The 22,060-nt window shown below is 46.7% G+C and overlaps 1 protein-coding gene across 2 annotated transcripts; it reads right to left on the reverse strand.

The window, feature by feature from the left end:
* Nucleotides 1-7,543: 7,543 nt before the first annotated feature.
* Nucleotides 7,544-21,804, reverse strand: CHMP7 (charged multivesicular body protein 7). Of its 2 annotated transcripts, none has more exons than XM_066267449.1 (10): nucleotides 21,417-21,804; nucleotides 19,579-19,750; nucleotides 12,299-12,484; nucleotides 12,028-12,161; nucleotides 11,209-11,257; nucleotides 10,848-10,967; nucleotides 10,111-10,209; nucleotides 9,817-9,877; nucleotides 9,137-9,313; nucleotides 7,544-8,912 (listed from the first exon to the last, which is right to left on the reverse strand). In XM_066267449.1, exons 1-10 carry the CDS (start codon nucleotides 21,713-21,715, stop codon nucleotides 8,860-8,862), a joined length of 1,350 nt encoding a protein of 449 aa, XP_066123546.1. In that variant the 5' UTR covers nucleotides 21,716-21,804; the 3' UTR covers nucleotides 7,544-8,859. The 2 variants fall into 2 exon arrangements, with proteins under 2 accessions (XP_066123546.1, XP_066123554.1); XM_066267457.1 differs by having other exon boundaries at nucleotides 21,587-21,777.
* Nucleotides 21,805-22,060: the final 256 nt, after the last annotated feature.

Raw genomic sequence — 22,060 nt, forward strand, 5'->3', positions numbered from 1 at the left:
CTCATCTCAGCCTCCAAATACCTGCAGCGACTCCTTACAGTGACAAGCGACTTCGCACATCCAGACCCTTCTCCCCAGTTCAAGCACCACCTCACATCAGAGCTCTTTGCTGCAGTGGCTGTGAGAGGCACGGGAAAGAGGAATATTACGAATGGCATAGGAAACGCCTGTGATTAAAAAGTTCAGAGGAAAAACTATTGATCCCCTCTATTTAGAGACAGATAGCAGAAAAAAATATTGGAAGAAAACACACTAAAATGTGGGCAGTGGCTGTCTGTAATTTTATTATACATTGCTTTCTTCTTTAGACTTCTGGACCTCACACACAAATTTTCTATAATGCATATGTAGAATATGTGTAATTCTGTAATACATACATGTATGCTTTTTTTTTTTTTTTTTGTATTTTTCTGAAGTTGGAAACGGGGAGGTAGTCAGATAGACTCCCGCATGCGCCCACCAGGATCCACCCGGCACGCCCACCAGGGGGCGATGCTCTGCCCATCTGGGGCATTGCTCTGTTGCAACCAGAGCCATTCTAGCGCCTGAGGCAGAGGCCACAGAGCCATCCTCAGTTCCCCGGGCCAACTTTGCTCCAGTGGAGTCTTGGCTGCAGGAGGGGAAGAGAAAGAGAGGAAGGAGAGGGGGAGGGGTGGAGAAGCAGATGGGCGCTTCTCCTGTGTGCCCTGGCTGGGAATTGAACCCGGGACTCCTGCACGCCAGGCCAACATTCTACCACTGAGCCAACCGACCAGGGCCAACACGTATGCTATTTTTATAAGCAGAGATAATACACCTATTTTTCAGTTTCTCAAATCATTCAAAGTGGCATTACATGCAAATTCAGCTAAATTTTTTCAACTTAATATGGAGCTGAACATTTTTATGTGACCCTTCCTTAACTGCAAGCTCCACAGACTCCCAGCCCTCCCCAGCGTGGCAGGCTGTAAGGTCCTGAAGGGTTCTGGGCTCGGCAGACTCATGTATTGGGTTCCTACTATGGACCTGGCCCTTGCCATACACTTCTCTGTTGTCCTGTTGCAATCCCTTGAAGTAGTATTCACCCCCATTTTACTAAGATAAAATTATGCTCCCGGCATTCAGTAGATGACAGGTTGATCTGCTACTAAACAGTGGTGCTAGGATTCAGATGCAGGGAATGGTCTCAAATCATGTGCTCTGTCCTCTATTCCAGTAATTTCCCAACATATCTTAGCTATGAAGCCCTTGGTTCAAACAAATGCCACCCTGATATATAGTGTACCAGGGCTGTCATAACAAAGTACCACAGACTGGGCAGCTTACACAACAGAAATGTAGTCTTACAACCCTGGAGGCTAGAAGTCCAAGATCAAGGTGTTGGTAGGGTTGGTTTCCTTTGAGGTCTCTCTCTTTGGCGTGCAGATGGCCACCCTCTTGCTGCCTCTCTGCATGTGTGCCCCATGTCTCTCTGTAATCTAGGAACACCAACTGTGTTGGATTAGGGTCCACCATAATGGCCTCATTTTAATTAATCACCAATTTAAAGTCCCCATATCCAAATACTGACGTACTGAAGGTTGGGGCTTCAACATATGAATTTTGAGGTGACACAGTTCAGGCCATAACATCTGGACTATAATGTATAAATGTGACCTGTTCCTGTTCAAGCTGGATTGCCCCACTAGGAGCCCAACTTATTTTCTCAGATTTCCTAAACTCCTTTATGGATGTGAGGGAAAGAAGTATTAGGAAATTACTACTTTTTATGGCTTTGAAATAAGAGAAGCCCTGGTCAGATAGCTCAGAAGGTTAGAGCGCCATCCCAAAACACAAAGGTTGAGGGTTCAATCCCTGGTCAGGGCACATACAGGTACAGACCAATGTTTCTGTCTCTCTCTCTCTCTCACTCTCTCTCTCCCTTTCTTCAATAAATAATTTCTTTTAAAAAAGGAAAAACAGGCCCTGGCCGGTTGGCTCAGCGGTAGAGCGTCGGCCTAGCGTGCGGAGGACCCGGGTTTGATTCCCGGCCAGGGCACATAGGAGAAGCGCCCATTTGCTTCTCCACCCCTCCGCCGCGCTTTCCTCTCTGTCTCTCACTTCCCCTCCTGCAGCCAAGGCTCCATTGGAGCAAAGATGGCCCGGGCGCTGGGCATGGCTCTGTGGCCTCTGCCCCAGGCGCTAGAATGGCTCTGGTCGCAATATGGCGACGCCCAGGATGGGCAGAGCATCGCCCCCTGGGGGGCAGAGCACCGCCCCTGGTGGGCGTGCCGGGTGGATCCCGGTCGGGCGCATGCTGGAGTCTGTCTGACTGTCTCTCCCTGTTTCCAGCTTCAGAAAAATTAAAAAAAAAAAAAAAAAAAAAAAAAAAAGGAAAAACAGCCTGACCTATGCTGGCACAGTGGATAGAGTGTCGACCTGGAACGCTGAGGTCGCCGGTTTGAAACCCTGGGCTTACCCGGTCAAGGCACATATGGGAGTTGATGCTTCTTGCTCCTCCCCCTTCTCTCTCTCTCTCTATTCTCTCTAAAATGAATAAATAAAATCTTTAAAAGAATTTTAAAAAATAAATAAATAAAATAAAAAAAGAAAAACAAAAAGAAAATACTCAAGAAATCTCATCAAAATACCACACATTAGCTCACTTCTGTGAAAACACAGATGGGCCCATGAGTGAATTTAATATGAAGACTGCCACATTTTGTCTAATATTTCCCTCAGCCTGGCACCCACAGTTCCTCTGTGCCATCCGGAAGAAACTGACTTTTCCCCTTATTAAGTTATCACATTGAAAGGCTAGAAACCAGCCCAGGAGGTATATGTAAGTTTTGGGCTCATATATCTGATATATTTACCTATTCCCCATGTATAAGACATACCCTTTTTCAAAAAATTTGGGGTATAAACCCAGTGCATATTATATTACACAGTGGTTATAGATTTTTTTACTTGCATTTCACACTTTTTTGCGCTTGTTGTCACACTTGTTACCGGTATGTTATGGTAGGTTACATTTGGCCACATTCTGCCCAGAAATGGCTCAGAAAAGAATTTCATCCAGTGTTGAATGAAAGTTAAAAGTGATCTAATTTGCAAAAATTAATGGAAATTCTGCTGCTGAACGTAAGTGTGGCCCTCCTCCAACTGAGAAATCAATCTGAGACTGGCTACGGGAAGAAGAAACCCTACTGAAAACATCACAGCAGAAGAAGGCAATGAGAGGCAAATCAGCAAAATGGCCTGATTTAGAGAGAGAATTGAAGATATGGATTGAAGAGTAAAGGGTAATTGGAATTCCTGTGTATACAAAGATGGTTCAGTGTGAAGCAAGAAGAATGGCTGGTGAAAAAAAGTTACTGATTTCAAAGGAGGACACAATTGATGCTGCAGGGTCATGAAACGGAATGGACTAAGCATGCGTACATGCACCAGACTTGCCCAAAAGATGCCTGAAAGCTATGAGCAGAAGGTCCTTGAATTTCGTCACTTTGTCATTCAATGTCATAAGACACATCAGTTTGAGTTGGGACAGATTGCAAATATGTACGAAGTTCCCCTTCAATTTGATGTCCCAAGTAACAGAACTGTTGATAAGAAGGGGGTGAAAACTGTAACTGTGAAGACAAGTGGACGTGAAAAGAGCCATTATACAGTTGTTCTAGCTTGTTGTGCAGACGGAACCAAGCTGCCTCCTATGCTGATTTCCAAATGCAAAACAATGCCAAAAGAAGACATTCCTCGAGGAGTGATTGTCCACGTTCAGGACAAGAGTTGGATGGATCAGGATGGGATGAAGATCTGGTTTGAGAAAGTTTGGAGAAGGAGACCAGGTGGGATTTTATGCAAACCTGCCCTATTGGTGCTCGATCAGTTCAGGGCACACATAACAAAAAACATAAAGAAGATTGCTGCAGAGCAAAAAACAAAACTTGCCATCATACCTGGAGGCTTGACATCCCAGCTCCAACCACTTGATGTCAGCATTAACAAACCCTTCCAAGCTGCCATGCTCTCACGCATGGCATGAGAACCAATGGATGAAGTCTTCTGGGGACAATTTGACACCAGCAGGAAGAGTGAAGAAATCAACTATAGGAGAAGTTTGTACCTGGGTGAAAAGATCCTGGGATAATATCAAGATTGAGATTGTTGTCATTTAAAAAGTGTGGCATTTCAAATGCCGTAGATGAAACTGAGGACGAGGCAATATATGCAGACAGTGATTCGTCATCAGACACGGATGAAGACAAGCTAATGGATGGGAGTTCTGACAGTGATGAGGAGTTGTATACATTTTATGATGAATAAAACTTGAGTGCAATAAGTTTATGTAATTTTTCCCCCAAATTTCAGGCCCCCAAATTAAGGTGTGTCTTATATGTGGGGAAATACACTATAGTCAAAGATGACATAGTGATTATTTGGTGTCATAACTAGCATATTTGATGCCTGGTCACTGGGTTATTTTTCAACATCTTCCTTCTCTATATAACAAAATTAGTTTTGGTAACAGTCACAGAGCAGTCAGTATTAATCATTATTATTGCCTTGATTTGTTCTTTACCTTAATAACATGTTACACTTTTTAAAAAGAATATATTTCAATTCAAATATATTCAAATTCAGTAAATTATTGCACCCATGAACTAAATGTGCACTTCCCAAGCCAAAACACTGTACTGGATACTTTGTACACTTTCACTGTTTGAAATTTTAAACACAAATAAAAGTCCAGTTGGACTTTTATAAATGACTTTATATAAATGACTTAATATATATAACTCATACTCTGTTTCTTCTGTATTTACGAGTATGTTACCCAGGCTGATTTTTAATCAACTGTTTCAATACAGGACTATGTATTCTTATTAGGGCTGGAGTAAATAAACTGCACTTAAAATTAGCTTTCGTGATTCCAAACCACTAAGAACTTTCTTTCAGAACAAATGTGTGGCAGCCCAATGTGTCACAGAGTCCCTGAATGAACTTCCAAGTACAAGGCTTATTACAAAGATAAGTAATAAAAATGTGGCATTTGAAACTTACATAACCACAGAATTATTTGGAACTCAGACCAACAAATTATTTTTTCAGGGAGAATACTTTATCACCCACATTGTCAGCACATGGTCATAATAAAAAAGACTGAGCTTTATTGCTGTCTTTGCTTTATCTGCAGACAAAGCACCCATTTGTGCCTGTACCTATAAGAGAAGGCTCCCTGGGCTGGTTCTCTCTGGAGTGGAATCAAACTGAAAGTCAAGTTCAGACTAGAAATCAGAAGCAGCTTGAGAGATATGAAATGGTAGAATCAACAAACCTTGACATTGGCTCTTTTTTTCACTTCCCAAGATCCTACAAGCTTCTGGTTTCCTATTTCCTCACTAGCTGCTTTCAGTTTTGTTTTGGGCTCCATGGCTCCTCTTTAATTTCTAAAGTCTAGACCAGTGGTAGTCAACCTGGTCCCTACCGCCCACTAGTGGGCGTTCCAGCTTTCATGGTGGGCGGTAGCAGAGTAACCAAAGTATAAATATAAAGATAGATTTAACTATAGTAACTTGTTTTATAAAGATTTATTCTGCCAAACTTAGCGAAAATCCAACATAAAGTACTTGGTAAGTAATTATTATATACTTTAACTTGCTGTAACTCTGCTTTATAAATTTTATAAAGTTACTTCCCTACTTTATAAATAATCACCATTACTGTGGAACCGGTGGGCGGTTAGAAAATTTTACTAACAGAGATACAAAAGTGGGCAGTAGGTATAAAAAGGTTGACTACCCTTAGTCTAGATCTCAGGGCTGCATCCTAGGTCAAACTTCAAGCTCATATTCCTCCCCTGGTTTTTGCCATCTCAGTATATGGCAGTAGCATTTACTTTTTGTTTGTTCAAGGTCACAATGTATGGGTCATCTTTTATTCTTCCTTTTCCTTCCAACTTCCCTTCCCAAGCTTTTGGGAAATTGTGGGTTCCCTCTCCAATGTATATCTGGAAACGAGGCTCTTCTGATACCGTCCTATTGCTGTGTGTAGTCAAACCCTCTGTTCTGGGTTGAGTTGTCCCATCCAATTCACATGTTGAAGCCCTAACACCAAGACCTTAGACTGTGATTATATTTGGTGATAGGACATTTCAAATGGTGATTAAGTTAAAATGAGGTCAGGAGGGTGGGCCCTAATTCAATTAGGCTGGTGTCCTTATAGAAAGAGAAAAGTTGGACACAGATGTACACCTTACTAGGTTAAGGAAATTTTCTTCTAGTCTTTGTTGGTTTTTAAATTTTATTAGTTTATTAATTTTATTAAATCATAAACGAACGTTGAGTTTTATCATGTGTCTTCTGCATCTATTGAAGACTTTGTAAAATATTACGGTTTAATCTGGTAATGTGGGCAGAGCTGTCAGTAGCCCATATGCTACCTTTGTGTGAATGAGAAAAGGGTATTCTTTCTTCCAGGTGGACACAGCTCCATGCCAGCAAAGCTTCAACTGAATTTCAGCCCCACTGAATCCTTCAGCAAGATGCCCATGTGTTGGTTACACCCAGTGAGAAACCTGATTACAGGCCAGACTCCTATGTGTGATCTTTCAGGCCTGACTATAAGAAATTACAAAGGCTTTTGCTTGGCAGCCCTGGGGTGGGGATGGGGGGCACGGGGCAGGGGAGAGCTCCCCTCCCCATGGGAGACTTGGTGCACAGCCCGTGCATGCAGTTGCAGTCTGGAGGAAGCTGCAATCAAGGAGCTCCTGCCCCTTCCGCTGGCCTTGCTCTTCCATAGATCCACAGTTTCCGCATGTCCAGCCTAGGTGCCCTCACCAGGGATGAGGGGGATCAGCTGAGGGACTGCTCAGGTGCCTCTGCATCTAGCCCTTCCCTTTCCTTCCCCCATCCCCCAGGCCCCCAAAACAGCGAGAGCCTTTTGTTCAGGGCTCTCTGGGCAGTGAGACAATTCCCTCTGGTGCCTCACCGATTTATCTGCCCTGACCCAGGGCCACTCCATCAGGGGAAATGGAGCACCAGGGAGCGGCTATCCGTCTTTGTGTAGCCTCTTGCTCTAGGTCTGGCTCCTCATTGTAATTGACCACCTTGACACCTGGCAGCTCGGGCCTGTGACAACCTGCATGCATATCTGGTGGTGTTAGGCAGGATAGACAGTTATCAGGGCAGGAAAAGGGGAAGGGAAACAAGGGAGTTTAATCTCACCCACTGAAGGAGCAAGTCAGTAGCCTTAAGAGCCCACCTCTCCCCACTCTAGGGATGAAAACCACCAGGAATGTAGCAGGTGCTAAATGAATATTGGTGCCAGACTAAAATACAGTAGAATCCCATGATCTACTGGGAATTCGGTCATTTAAACAAACGGGAAAGGAAAATGGCATTCCTATACCCCAGGAGGCCATCTAAAGGACATGGCCTCCCCCAGAACAGCAGCCTGAAGCTGCCCAACACTCTCCAGCATTTCCAGTGAGAGCACGGGTGTGAATGTTGGAAGTGGGGGTGGGGAGGCATGAAGGAACAAAAAACCTCATGTACCCTAAGGAAGGGCCAAGGACAAGCACTCGGGTTTTTTCTTTTAATTATTTATCAAATAAAAAAGAAAAAATAGTGATTGTTTCTCTTCACCCCAACATTTCAGTTGACCCAGGTCCAGTGGGAGAGGTTAGTTGAAAGGTGACTTGACCTCCAGCCTGGAGCAAACTCTTCCCTGCTGCTCCACACCACCCCAAGCAGAGGGCCAGCGACGACTCCGGGCAGCAGTGGCTGGCATCTTCTCCCTGGTGCCACAGCAGTCATTCTCACTCCCGTCTGTCCACTACGCCAGCCTCCCCCATTCATCAAAGGAAGCAGGAAGATGGGGCTTACGGAGGCTGGACGGGCGGAGAGCAGAACTACCGGCACGCAGCAGCTCTGGCAAAAGGCTTGTCTTCTGCTTCTATTGCACAGCCTGGCTTAGGCCCCTGCCCTGAGCAGCAGCACAAAGCAAAACGCTTCTGAAATTCAAAGAGCCTGTTGTGTGCCAGGCTCAAGAAGGGGAGGTGTATTGTTGTGTGGCTTGTTCTGATTTATATAGATTTAAGTTATGTTTAAGTTATTCCATGATGGGGCAAGGCAAAGATTATGCCTCTTTAGAAAAGCATACGGGATTTGGACACCTAGGGCCCTGCAGTCACCTGGATTTCTTCCTCCAAGTTCAAAAGTCCAAGAATAATCCCTTCTCCAGTCAGATCTTCTGCATAAGCTGGAAGAGGTAGCAGTGACTACCAACCACACGAGCCCCTCCAAATGTCATGATTCTGAGCCACTCAAGTGACTCTTTTTCCGAATACCTGGAGAACTTGACAAATGATCCCAGAGAAAAATCTTTCACACCATATGTCTCTACATAAAGTGGCAGCTGTCTGATTCTCATTCTCCTCATTACCAGTGAAAGCAGAGTGGGGCGCCCAAGCAGTTTAACTGACCGCACAGACAGCACACATTCCCTAAGAAACAGTGAGGTGGGGAAGAGACTGATTTTCATTTAGCAAAGCTGCAAATCTTTTGCCTCCATTGGCTAGAACAAAGCTGGTGGGTGAAGACAAACCTAACTGAGCCAATGCCAAGAACTGCAGGCTATGAGAGACGACAGGTCAAACACAGAACTGTATAAACTGTGGCACTATAAAGATGAGAGGCAGGTCCATATACACCAGCTGGGAGCAAGCCTTGCAGCACGCTTCCAGAAACTGTACTGTCCTGTAGTGTAGCATCCAGATAAATCAAAGCGGTTCTCCCTCCTCCTCTTCCCAACAAATTCTGAGAGTTTCTCATTTAAATAACTATGTACACACATACAAGCCTGGTTGTTCTTTTATATGAAGGTCCTTCAATGGCTTTAGAGAGTTGGTTCCAATTGCCTTTTTGGAGATTTACTGCTTGGGACCAAACCTGCAAGGAGAAAAAATGATGAACATGACAGAAGGCAGATCTTTAAGATGCAAGCATCCCAGTGTTGAAGGCACTGAGTCTTAATATAAATAAAAAAGGAGCCTTACTGGGCTCTGGTACTCTGGCACACTGAATAACTGGGCTAGGACTCATCGACCCTGTGTGGCTCCTGTCAGCTAGAGGGCCCCATGCCCACCAGCAACCCTGGGCATACAGCTTCATACCTCCCTCTGATAAGGACAGTTTCTCAAGTTCTGCTTCAAGATCAGCGTCCGAGATCCTAGGAATAGGCACACTGTTGGTATAAAACTCATGGGGGCTGTCACGCGGACTCAGGGGTTCTGTGGTAGTATCCTGAAGAAGAATGTCCAATTCCTTCTCTAGTTCCTCGCTGTCAAAATCTGGAAAGACAATATGAGAACATGTAGAGTCCAGAGAAGAAATGCCTTTATGAGTCAAGGACAACAGAACTCAGCTCAGCTTTATAAAAGATGGCCAGGCCTCCTTGCAAGTGAAAAAAAAAAAAAAAAAATCATGTGACTTGGAAAGCAGAGGACACCTTCAAGCAAACACTCTTTTCCCACACCTGGAACTAGGTTGTTGAAAGGTACATTTTGCTAACCCCACGGAACTGGCCCTGCTTCCCCTTGGCCTTGAAGAAGCATCTTCCAGCCAGAAGGCCAGTGAGTGAGGAGTGCTGGAGCACAGAGGGGTTACTAGTGCAGACAGACTGTCAAGGAGGAAATGGCAGCTTCTTCCAAACTCCCCCGTGGATAAGTTCCAGAGGGGAGGGGAGGAGACCCCTGCCAGCAGCAGGGAAGGCACATCTGTGACTAAACCTACAGCTCAGGGAAGTGAAGTCCTCTTGGGAAGGCAGAAAGAAAGAGTCACTTTGTCAACTCACCTAAGCCATTGGTTACCCCACCAGCCAGAGTGTGAGAAACTTCATCCTGGGTGTCACACAGCTGTAAGGGAAAAGTACAGGCCTTGAACTCGGAGCGATGACTCTGTGGACCTCAATCTTTGGGTCTCAGTGTTCAGGATTAAAAAGTAATGCCAGCACATCCGAGAATCAAGGAAAGCTTCCTTAAGTTCACAAGGCAAAAAGAGCCCAGTTTAGGAAAACAGGAAGTGCAACACAGTCCCATCTGTCCTCAGGAACTTCCTCTGGAGAGTCCCTCCCACCCTCTGCCCCTACCTCTTGGATCTGATCCACGAGGCTCTCTGCTTTCTCCACTGTGACATCCTTCATGGAGAGTTTGAGGGCTCCTACCCCGGCTTGATAGGCATTGAAAACCTAAAGAGAAACAGTTATCAGTGCAAATGAAGAACACTGGGCAAAATACATACAAAAGACAGCTTTAGGATTGTTTTTGTTTGTTAGTGTGTCTGTTTGTTTTTGCGACACATGCTTGAATCACCCCATGTCCATTGGGGCCAAAAGTTCCCAACAGAAGAGGCTAAGGCAACCATAAGAACCCAGGCCTTGGCCCTGGCCGGTTGGCTCAGTGGTAGAGCATCGGCCTGGCGTGCAAGGGGTCCTAGGTTCGATTCCCGGCCAGGGCACACAGGAGAAGCGCCCATCTGCTTCTCCACCCCTCCCCCTCTCCTTCCTCTCTGTCTCTCTCTTCCTCTCCCACAGCGAGGCTCCATTGGAGCAAAGATGGCCTGGGCGCTGGGGATGGCTCCTTGGCCTCTGCCCCAGGCGCTGGAGTGGCTCTGGTCGCAACAGAGCGAGGCCCCAGAGGGGCAGAGCGTCGCCCCCTGGTGGGCGTGCCGGGTGGAACCCGGTCAGGCGCATGCGGGAGTCTGTCTCTGTCCGCCCCCCCTCCCCCCCGTTTCCAGCTTCGGAAAAATACAAAAAAAAAAGAACCCAGGCCTCCTCCAAACAGACAGATGGACAGACAAGGACCAGCTCAGAGGGGCAGAGGCTACCATCTGATCTGTCTGGGAGGCATAGATCCGGTCCAGGATGCCTTGAACAGTGTCCAGCTTGGCATGCAGAGCCTCAATGCGCTTCTCCGTCCGTCGTTTGGCCTTGAGAGACCTCAGTGCCTAGGGGGGCATGAAGGCTTGGTCAGGGTCAACAGGACAGAGGGCCAGAGGAATACAGCCATTCCCACATACTAAGGCCATCCAGGCCTCCTTCCTTCTCATTTGTAAAATAAGCTGTGGTGCCTGGGTCACCCGCAGACTGCTCCCCCGAGCTTCAGGTTCCTCTGTGAGCTCCAGGGGCACCTGTCACTGCCAGCCCAGGGCGCAGGTTCACAGCTTGAGGGGAACAGAGAAAACTCACCAGCTGCTTCTTTCCTGCTTGGCACGCTCGGCGGGCCTCTTCTTTACACCTATGAGACAGAAGGACAGACCAGGATGACAATGCCACAGGTCGGGTCCAAAAAAGTCCCCAAGAGTAGCACATAAGTAAACTGCCTTCAGATTTGAAGAGTAAATCCATTCCATCCAATGGCAAGGAAAATAGTGCCCAACAGCCGACCGCCAAACTCTTGCAAGACGAGCTATAAGCTTGAGAATCCACAAGGATAGAGCATGCCAACAAGGCACCTTAAAAACAGATTCCCATTTTGGGAGCCAGGAGAGTAGAAATCAATTCCTAACACCAGCAATGACTCTGGACATACCCCTTGGGTCTCTCCCATTGTGAAATGGAGTGAACAAGTACATCTGAATCCAGTGTCTACATATCTTACTTTTAGGGGGAGTGTTCATGTGCATTTAGCAGGGATGCCTTTCATGGTCAGGCAAGGGGAGAGCAGGAGTCCCTCAGAGACCTCACGAAGGTAGAGACTTGTCTTGTTCACTACTGTATGCCCAAGTCCCCAAGACAAGGCCTGGCTCAAAAAATACTGGTTAAATAGATACTGGCATGGGAGAGCACATAATATTAACAGCCATAATCTTTGGAGGAAGAATTAAAATTCACTTTTTTTCTGTGATAGTCTGTGCTTTCCATGATCGCTGTATTAAGCAGTGAATAACTTTGTAATTATTAACAAACACACACACATTTCTTTTAAGAGACCACAGACACCTATGCTTTGTCAGCTCTAAGGCCCAGCAGCATGGGGGTCGGGGTGCTCAGCTCAGGGGTAGTTACCTCTCTGCTTCCTGGGATAAGGACTCCACCTTGCGCGACAGCAGCTGTTCACTCTGCATCAGCTGGTACACCCCAACATCTACGTCGTTGACAGGAGAGACCTTGGCATGTGGCCCCCGGGCAAACTTTACAATCTGAGGGACAGCAACAAATTACTGCTGCTCCTACCACAAATGCTGAGACATCCCCAGGCAGGAATACTGGTGGGCATGTCAGTAAATGCTTAACAAGTCATTGGGGAGTCAGCGAATGAACGGCTGAACTCGCATACCTTTTCCCCATTCTGCTCAAGGACCGTGACTCTCTTCTCCTTCTGTAGCTGCAGTAACACCAAGTAGAAGGTCCTTTCGTCAGGACAGGAGCCCACACAGAGGGTGCTCAGCTCCGACAGGGCCACCACAGGGTGGGAGGAGAGAGGGGAGTTCTGATACAGACGGTACACCTCCTCAGCCTTCTCCTGTACGGACAGCAAAACATGCTCACAGGTTCTGACCATCAGCCACAGAGCCAGTGAGCCCTGACCCTGCTTCCAAACAATGATCGCGCAGGACAAGAGCAGGGGCGCCAACCCATCTTCCCTAAAGTGCGGCTTTGGAAAAGAAAAAGGATTTGGGCTTTTTACACGTTGGAGGAAAGTTTGGTGAATATGGATGAAATGAGGTACATGATACATTGGGAGCCCACTCTGTGCTTGTACTTCCATCAGGATGTCATGTTTAGATGTCTCTCTGGCCCCACAGGGAAAGAGGGAGGTGATGTGGTGTGGTGTGGTAGCCACTAACGAGAGCAGAGGCCTGGTTTCGGCCCAGCCTGTGCGACTGCAGATCCGCCAGCCTCACTGGTCCCTAGCATCCCGCTCAGACTGAAGACATCTAAATTCTCTTCCAGTCCGGTCTGTCCATTTTTATGCCAGCTGGCAATACTGCAAACAAGAACACTGCTGTTCTCGGCCCTGGCCGGTTGGCTCAGCGGTAGAGCGTCGGCCTGGCGTGCAGGAGTCCCGGGTTCGATTCCCAGCCAGGGCACACAGGAAAGGTGCCCATTTGCTTCTCCACCCCCCCCCCCTCCTCTCTGTCTCTTTCTTCCCCTCCCGCAGCGAGGCTCCATTGGAGCAAAGATGGTCCGGGCGCTGGGGATGGCTCTGTGGCCTCTGCCTCAGGCGCTAGAATGGCTCTGGACGCAACAGAGCCACGCCCCAGAGGGGCAGAACATCGCCCCCTGGTGGGAATGCCGGGTGGATCCCGGTTGGGCGCATGCGGGAGTCTATCTGACTGCCTCCCCGTTTCCAGCTTCGGAAATATGGAAAAAAAAAAATATAAATAAATAATAATAAAAAAAAGAACACTGCTGTTCTCAGAGAGAAGCATGGGACAAATAGTGGGTTGGGTTTTTGTGAGAAGTCTAAGAAATTTTCCCAGAAACAATGCCACTGTGTTCCTCCTACACACTGATCACTACCTCAGTCCCATGCAGACAGGAAATACTTATGAGGTATGCACAGAACACTGAAAATATACAAAAGGAATAGCCAGGAATTCCAAGGTGATTTGGAAACACGTGGCTTTTGAGCAGAATTCTGAAGGGTGAGTGAGTTTCCAGGTGAAGCAGGTGGGACAGGGCATCAAGAACGGCACGGAGTCTGAGTCATAAGGTGTTCATAGCTCCAACGAGAAGGGGAAAGTGCAGAAGCACTTCTATCTTGTACCAAGTGCAGCATCTCCCATACTGTCCTTCATTCAGATGGTGGGGAGTCACTGAAAGGAAATGACGTGGGTAGGTGGACAGAGATCTAACTGACAACTGGAGAAGGATGGACGGTAGGAGTTAGGCTCTGAGGCAGGGGACCGTTTACGCAAGAGGATGTGAGGGACTGAGCAGGGCAATGGTAATAGGGACAGAAAAGGGATGAGTTAAACACTATTTATGAGATAAAGCTAGCAGTCCATGGTAAGTAGGCCTGGAGTGTATTATGACTCCTGGGTTCTGGTTTGAGTGACTGCATGAATGTGATGCTATTAGTTAACAGCAAGACTACAGGAGAAAAACCATATTTTAACGGAAAGACAAAGCATTCCATGTTGGACATGTTGGTTTGGGATGCTTGAGGCACACCCAAGAAGACCCATACAGCAGATACTTGGATATACAATTCTGCAGTTCAAGGAGACACCCACACAGGAGACAGGAGGTAATTAAAATCAACAAGGCAATACATAGAGCAAAGCAATAAGCTGAAGGGAGACCAACATTTATGAGATGAAGGCGCTCACAAATGACATCCAGAAGCCATGGTGCAATGACAACACGGTCAAGGAAACGTAAAATGTTAAGGAGTAGTCAGCAGTGTCAAAAGTAGCAGAATAGGCCTGACCAGGCAGTGGTGCAGTGGATAGAGCATCGGACTGGGATGCGGAGGACCCAGGTTCGAGACCCCGAGGTTGCCGGCTTGAGTGCAGGCTCATCTGGTTTGAGCAAAAGCTCACCAGTTTGGACCAAGGGTCGCTGGCTCGAGCAAGGGGTTACTCCGTCTGCTGAAGGCCCGTGGTCAAGGCACATATGAGAAAGCAATCAATGAACAACTAAGGCGTCGCAATGCGCAACGAAAAACTAATGATTGATGCTAATGATTGATGCTTCTCATCTCTCCGTTCCTGTCTGTCTGTCCCTGTCTATCCCTCTCTCTGACTCTCTCTCTGTCTCTGTTAAAATAAATAAATAAATAAAATGAGCATGAGGGTACACAGATTAAAAAAAAAAAAAAGTGGCAGAATAGTCTAACAAGACATAACCTGAAGTCTTCCTTAGACTTGACTGCCCCGGCAGATAACAACGCTTACTTCCAAAACTTATCCATTTGGAAGATTTCCTTACTACATATACAAAACAAATACTGAATTATTGGAATTTAAATCAAGAAAATAAAAGTATAAAATAATTTGAGGAAAATATATTTAAAACATGATTACTCTTTAAGCAGAGGATGCCTTCCTAAACAAGACCAGAAGTTCAGTAGCCATAAAGGAAAATTTGAGACATCTGACTACAGAAATAGGAAAACTTTTATATGATAAATCATAAATAAATGTAAAAAGTAAACAGGAGACTGGGAAACAGAATTTATATCCCTAATTTTATATATAAAGATATGTACATAAATCTACATATTCTATCTATATATAGATATACACATATAAATATATATAATAACATAAAGAACTCCAAGTTAATATAAAAAAATAAACAATCCAATATAAATAGGCAATTCACAGAAGGGGACATGTAAATAGCCAGTAGACAGGTGAAAAGATAGTTGTATCTTATGATGAAGTATCATTTTTGTTCATCAAATTGGCAAATTTTAAAAGACTGACGTTTTCCAGTGCTGACAAGAATGTGGGGAGACTAGACACTTTAATGTAGTCTTTTTTTTTTTTTTTTGAGAGAGGCAGGAAGAGAGAGAGAGAGAGAGGAACATGGAGCTGCTCCTATATGTGCCCTGACCAGGGACTGAACCTGCAACCTTGTTGCTCTTAACCAGGGCTTACTTTTATTTTCATGGAATTGATTTCCAGAAATGCGTGTGTACATTTTATATTTTAACAGAAATTACCAAATTACTTTTCAAAAGTTTTTACTAATTTACACTTTCATCAAGACAACATCAGGCCCTGGCTGTTTGCTCAGTCTGTTAAGAGCTTGTGCTGAAGCAACAAGGTTGCAGGTTTGATCCCCTCAGAGCCCACAGGAGGCAACCAAGGACTGCACGACTGACAAAACAACAAATGAGTGCTTTCCTTCCCCGTTCCCTCTCTCCCTTCCTCTCTCTGTCTCTAAAAATCAATAAAAACTAAGCCCTGGCCGGATAGCTCAGTTGGTTGGAGCATCGTCCCGGGCACAAAGGCTGCCGGTTCGACCCCCAGTCAGGGCACACACGGGAGCAGCGCCACGTTCCTGTCTCTCTCTCCCTCTGCCTCTCAAAAGAAGAAAAGTATAAGTATCAATACATCGATGTACAGACAAAGCTGTCAAATAAGTATTTTTCTGCAATGGGGAAATCAGAATGACTTAAATGTCCACCCACGTGGTAACTGTTGCATAAACTGTGACACAGTTTTAGATTCTAGTGCAGCCACCCAAGAGAATGAAGCCAGTCATGTAGGGGCCTGGAAAGACATGCATGATATAGTCAAGTGAAAAGAATAAAAGAGCAGGCTGTAGACCAATAAGTAAGACCATTTCTGGAAAAAAATGTCTACATATGTATGTGTGTGCATATTCATTTATTTATTCAACAAATATTTATTAACTCTGTGCCCAGAGTCTCAGGAACTTCTCCCTTCTGGTAGGAGAAACAGATAAAAATAAATAAACAAGTGAATAAAATTTTCAGGGGCCCTCCCTGTGTGCTGAGGTTGCAGGTTCAATTCCCTGTCAGGGCACGCAGGAGAAGCAATCAAAGAGTGCACAGCTAAATGGGACAATAAGTGGAACAAGTTGATGCTTCTCTGTTTTCCCTCCTTCCCCCCCCCCCCAGCTCTCTCAAATCAATGGAAAAATTAAAAAAAAATTTCAGGAAGTACTGAATATTTACAAAAAAAAAAAAAAGGAAAGTAATATAATTGCATGAAACAGGGTCAATAAGAAGGGATATGTCTGCAAACAAAACGCACACACACACCTGCACACAGGTGTGTGCACACGGAAAGGAAACGTAGCCAAAGAGATGGAAATGGGATCAACAGAAAGGGAACTTCCATTTCTTTGTATAATTCTTTTACAAAATCCATGGGCAATTTTTCCTTTTTGTATACTTTTTTCAAGTAAGTAATTACAGGCTACTTTTTACATATAGACTTGAAAAAAATCAATTTACCTTAGAAGTAGGTTTTCTTTGTTTTATAAACTATCCAGATAAGGCTCTTCAGTTTTAAGGAGATGAACAAGTCCCCATCTCAGGAGAAAACAGTGAAGTCACCGAGTATTAGAACTGAATGAGGGTAAGGGTTACATGTTGTTAAGGATGTAAATTGGGTATGGATTTAACAGCTCCAAGCCCTTAAAGCGTTAGACTACATTGCTGCCAAATATTACTGTTGGTTCTTGGACCACCTATGTAATTCCAGTTCCACCCCCATCTCTGCCTTTGCTCTCAAAAGACTGAGAGTCCAAACCCACACCTGTGGGGTGAACGAGTCTGTCTCCCTTTGCTCCAGGTCAGAGAGGCTGGGAGGGAAGACGGCACAGGAACGGGGGTTGGCTCAGAACCATCCAACTCATCCTGTAGCTCCTGTGGGGCTCTGGTAAGCCCCGGAGGTCCAGGCACCAGGTGGGGAGATAGCCACGTGGGACAGGGTGGAGTGCAGCAGGGGAAAGAGGTGTTCCCCTGAAGAAACTCTGTGCTGCCAGTCACACCCTGGGGGACTGGGAGAGGTGGTCGATTCTGGAGCCCACCTTCTCAGTCTGAAGCAGAAAGTATTGGGGGGTCAGTTGAGGTGAGGAGAAACCAGAGCTTATCTTGGGGTGGGGGGATGGGGATTCTGAGCTGGCTCTGTGTGGAGCTCTAAGGCTATGCAAGGACCCTGCTGTTAGGTTTGGTCTGAGAGTTTCAATAACTGCCATCTGCAGGATACTTCTGCTGACAGGTGCTCAGTCAACTTTGTTCTCTTTCTCTCAAAGGTTACTATAACCGTGTCCACAGCAGTTTTGGTGAACTGGTGGGGCTGAAGCAGGTGTACACTGGGTCAAAGAGAGTGTGGGAGGTGAGAAGTGGTGACAGCAAAGCGTGGACAAGGAGACAGAAGGAATGAAGCAGGGCCCGGGTCTCACACAAGCCGAATGGGTTTAGAGGCTGAAGGAGGTGAGCAGCGGAAGAGAGAGATGGAATACAGACCAAGAGGCTCACTGATGAGTGGGACGAGCAGGACAGGTAGAGACTCAAAAGCATGTGGAAGAGCGTGACCATGCGGTGGCGCGGTGGATAGAGCGTCGGACTGGGACACAGAGGACCCAGGTTTGAGACCCTGAGGTTGCCAGCTTGAGCGTGGGCTCATCTGGTTTGAGCAAGGCTCACCAGCTTGAGCCCAGGTCGCTGGCTTGAGCAACGGGTCACTTGGTCTGCTGTAGCCCCATGGTCAAGGCACATATGAGAAAGCAATCAATGAACTAAGGAAGCAACGAAGAATTGATGCTTCTCATCTCTCTCCTTTCCTGTCTGTCCGTCCCTATCTCTGTCTCTCTCTGTCTGTCTCTGACACACACACACAAAGCATGTGGAAGAGAGGAAGGACATTTCATCCTCTGAGCTCTGGCCAGGAAGAAGGGCTCAGAGAAGGTTAAACTGGGGGTGGAAACTGAAGGCACTGACTCAGGAGACTCTACCTTCTCCATGAAGTGTCTGCAGACAGTGGAGAGGGCAGAGAATGGAAGGAGTGTGTGAGGAGCTGAGAGAGGACAAGAAAGCCAGGCTCAGAAGTGGCCCTGAGGGTCCTCCCAAAGCTCGGGATGTGAAATGGGACCCAATTTTTGGTTACAGGGTGACTCCTCCAGCAGAGATGGAGACTGTGGTCTTGATCTAAGGTGGTAGATTTGATGGTGTCTCCGGTGTGAACCAGGAGGGTTGCAAAGAAACTGAGGGTACCAAGGAAGGATAGGAGGCAGGCATCAGCCACACGCTCTAGGCTGGGTAGGAAGGCAGGTCAGGAGGAAGCTAAATGACCAGGACAGCAGGAAGGAATCAGCACCCGGTGGCCTATCCAACGGAAGTAAGGCCATTAGTAAGCTAGAGTAGTAAAGGTTATAGCCAGAGAGAAGGAAATCTGAACCTAGTTTGCTGATTTAGGGGAAGGCAAAGTTGAAAGTCACAGAGTTCTCAGGAATCCTGAGAAATTCTTTTCGGTAAACTACAGAAGGCAAAGTATTTTTTTTTTTTTTTTACAGTGACAGAGAGAGAGTCAGAGAGAGGGATAGACAGGGGCAGACAGACAGGAACAGAGAGAGATGAGAAGCATCAATCATTAGGGTTTTTTTGCGACCTTAGTTGTTCATTGATTGCTCTCTCATATGTGCCTTGACCGTGGGCCTTCAGCAGACCGAGTAACCCCTTGCTTGAGCCAGCGATCTTGGGTCCAAGCTGGTGAGCTTTGCTCAAACCAGATGAGCCCGTGCTCAAGCTGGCGACCTCAGGGTCTCGAACCTGGGTCCTCCGCATCCCAGTCTGATGCTCTATCCACTGCGCCACCGCCTGGTCAGGCAAGGCAAAGTATTTTTTAAACATTTAGCTTATCATGAATCCCCACAAATACAGAAAGTAATCAACTGTATGTTACTGACAATTCTTAGACAAAGTATCACCCTTGAGTTATAGAAGTCCAACTAACAACTAAATAATACTACATATTACAGAATAAGGGAGTCAGGTAAACTCAGTCCCCTCTCCCCCCAACATCACCATGTAAAAAGCTATGTTCTTTTTCTAACGATACACACAAAGAACATGGAAGAGTCTATCATCACACAAGACGACACGCAGACCTCTGCCTTCAGAGTACCCACCTTAAGCAGATCCACAGCCACAAGCACCTCCTCGGCAGGAACCTTATTATCCCCCAGCATATTGGAAAGAGTCCACTTGAGGGGCTTCAGCAGGAAGACTCCAACCCCCCAGGAGATCCAACTGCTGTCTACACTGGCCATGAAGTCTGACTCCCGCTGCAGTTCCCCTCGTCTGAAAAGAAAGAAAAAGGCACAAGTAGGCATAATGCAATGTCCCATTCCAGTGCCCACATTGCTTTTAACACAAAAGAGGAATCTCATCATCACCATGATCAATACCATTATTAGGCAGCTACTCTGTGCCAGCTACGATAAGCAGCCACTATTGTTACAATCCAGCTCTAAGCCTCACAACTCTGCAAGATAGATAATGTTATTGGCATTTTAGCTAGTGAGAAAACCCAGGGGCTGAGAAGTGACAGAGGCCAAATCTAAACTATAATTTGGCTCTAAAACACACTCTCCACTAAGAATGCAGAGGCACAGGAGACCACAGGCCCTATGATGAGACTTTGACAAATGGAGCTCAAAATGATAAAATGAAAATAACAATAATGGATCACTGTGAAATGCAAGGCATAAGGAAAAACACAAAGAATTTACAGTAAGCGTTTTCTGCTGTTCCCAAGCTGGGGTGGAGAGAAGACATACCATTTCATATTACTGGTAGTAGTAGCTACATTTACTGAATGCTAAGGGCTGTACAAGGAATATCTCTTCAACCCTCACAATAAACCTAAGTACAATAATCATCACCATTTTATAACTGGTCAGACTAAGACTTAAAGAGGGTAGATAATTTGTCCACGGTGACAGAATTTATTCATGGTCTCACAATTCAGCAAGTAGCAGAACTAGGATTTGAGCCCAGACCATTTGGCCTTCAAGGAAAGCTGCCAACTACTACTGCTATGCTGCTTCCCCAGGGAGCATGTGGTCCTCAGACATTCCTCAGGTGCCAGATGCTGTCAAACATCAGGCCCGAGGGTGGCCAGGCTGCTCTCTGATATATACAATGTGAACTGCAAGAGATTTAGAATAGACGACCAGGGTCCAGTCCTGGCATTATCTAACTAGCTGTGTAACTCCAAGTAAGTTGTTTGATCTCTCTGAGGCTCAGTTTCTTCTTCTGTCTACTAAGGATAATTCTATTACCTTGTCCACAGGACAGCTGCAGGTGAGGTCAGATGAAATGGCGTATAAAGTATCTGCACACTGGGGTGTGCTACACACCTTTTAAATATCCATGTTACTGCCTCAGTTACCCCCAAAACACTGCACCTGTCGCACAAGTAGCACCTACAGGACCTGCTCAGAGCACCAAGATACTCAGTAAAGTCCTTCCCATCCATCATGGACTCTGCTCCAAACAGCCTGTGCCAAGGACGAGCCAAGATAGGACAGACACAGTGACCTGTGCTAGGAACAGCTGTCAAGATCCCTACAACTGGCCTCTTCCCAACCACTGCGCTCTTCTTAGCTCTGACCTCCCTTCATTCAATAAATCTTACAGACCTTCTGTTCTGGGGTAATTAAAATTTGGAAGGTCCTACGAAATAACTCCACAACGGGTTTCCGGTCCAAACAAATCACTGTCACCTCTTCCAGGCTAGCTTCTCCTCTTACCGTCTGGATCTCGTCTCATCCGACTATGCCCATACCCCGTCTCCATCTCCCTCTAAACACCCCTATCCCAGCTTCCCTGTGTTCCTCCTCCTTCCCTCACTGTACAGACAGCTCCGAGCCGGAGCCCGGGCTAGGCGTGGTGCGTGTCGGAGAACCCGCCGGACCCCCGCCCTCAGGCAGCCGCCCCCACCCAGACCCGGGCCCGCCCTCACCGCAGTAGGTCCTGCAGCACCGTGGCCAGCCCCAGCGGGACGCTGCCCTTGCGCTGAAAGGCCTCCTGCAAGTCCCGCAGACGCAGGCGCACCGCCCCCTGGCGGCGGCTGTGGCTCAGCACCAACGGCGCCCAGAAGCCCATCTTGCTGTCCCAGTCGGTGCTGTTCACCTCGCGACTCCTTTTGAAGGCGGAGAACAGGAAGGACATGCGCTCCTCATCCTCCTCCCACTCTGGCGGCAGCAGCCCCGCCAGGACTCCCGCGGCCGGGGCTTCGGCCTCCCGCTCCGAGGACAACATCGAAACCCCAGCCCCGCCAAGGCTCCGAACACAAGCCTGGCCCTGACTCCCTTCCGCCCTAGTTCCTTCCCGGCTTCCGTTCTTTGACCACCGCCTCCTCTGTCATTAGGTCACCACCGCCCCCAGTGTGAAATAAGTCTCGTACGTCGTCAAAGCGCATGCGCGGTCCTGCCTCCCTGCACGAAGCCGCTGAATAATAACCGCGTTTTTTCGAGAGTACTAGAGCGCCTGCGCTGACCCCTCCTCTCTCCGTCTTTGTGAGGAAAGGAAGACTTTGCGCGTGCGTGGCGGGTAGGTGTGCATAGCGCCCCCTCAGGAGTCATAGTGTGTCGCAGCAAATGATAA

Source organism: Saccopteryx bilineata, chromosome 1 (assembly GCF_036850765.1).
Source record: "Saccopteryx bilineata isolate mSacBil1 chromosome 1, mSacBil1_pri_phased_curated, whole genome shotgun sequence".
NCBI lineage: Eukaryota > Metazoa > Chordata > Mammalia > Chiroptera > Emballonuridae > Saccopteryx > Saccopteryx bilineata.

Coding starts and splice junctions, on each gene's coding strand:
- CHMP7 (XM_066267449.1), bottom strand. CDS start 21,715: ATGTTGTCCTCGGAGCGGGAGGCCGAAGCCCCGGCCGCGGGAGTCCTG. Junction 19,751..21,416: donor GTGCTGCAGGACCTACTGCG/GTGAGGGCGGGC, acceptor CTTTCTTTTCAG/ACGAGGGGAACTGCAGCGGG. Junction 12,485..19,578: donor TGGCTGTGGATCTGCTTAAG/GTGGGTACTCTG, acceptor CTGTCCGTACAG/GAGAAGGCTGAGGAGGTGTA.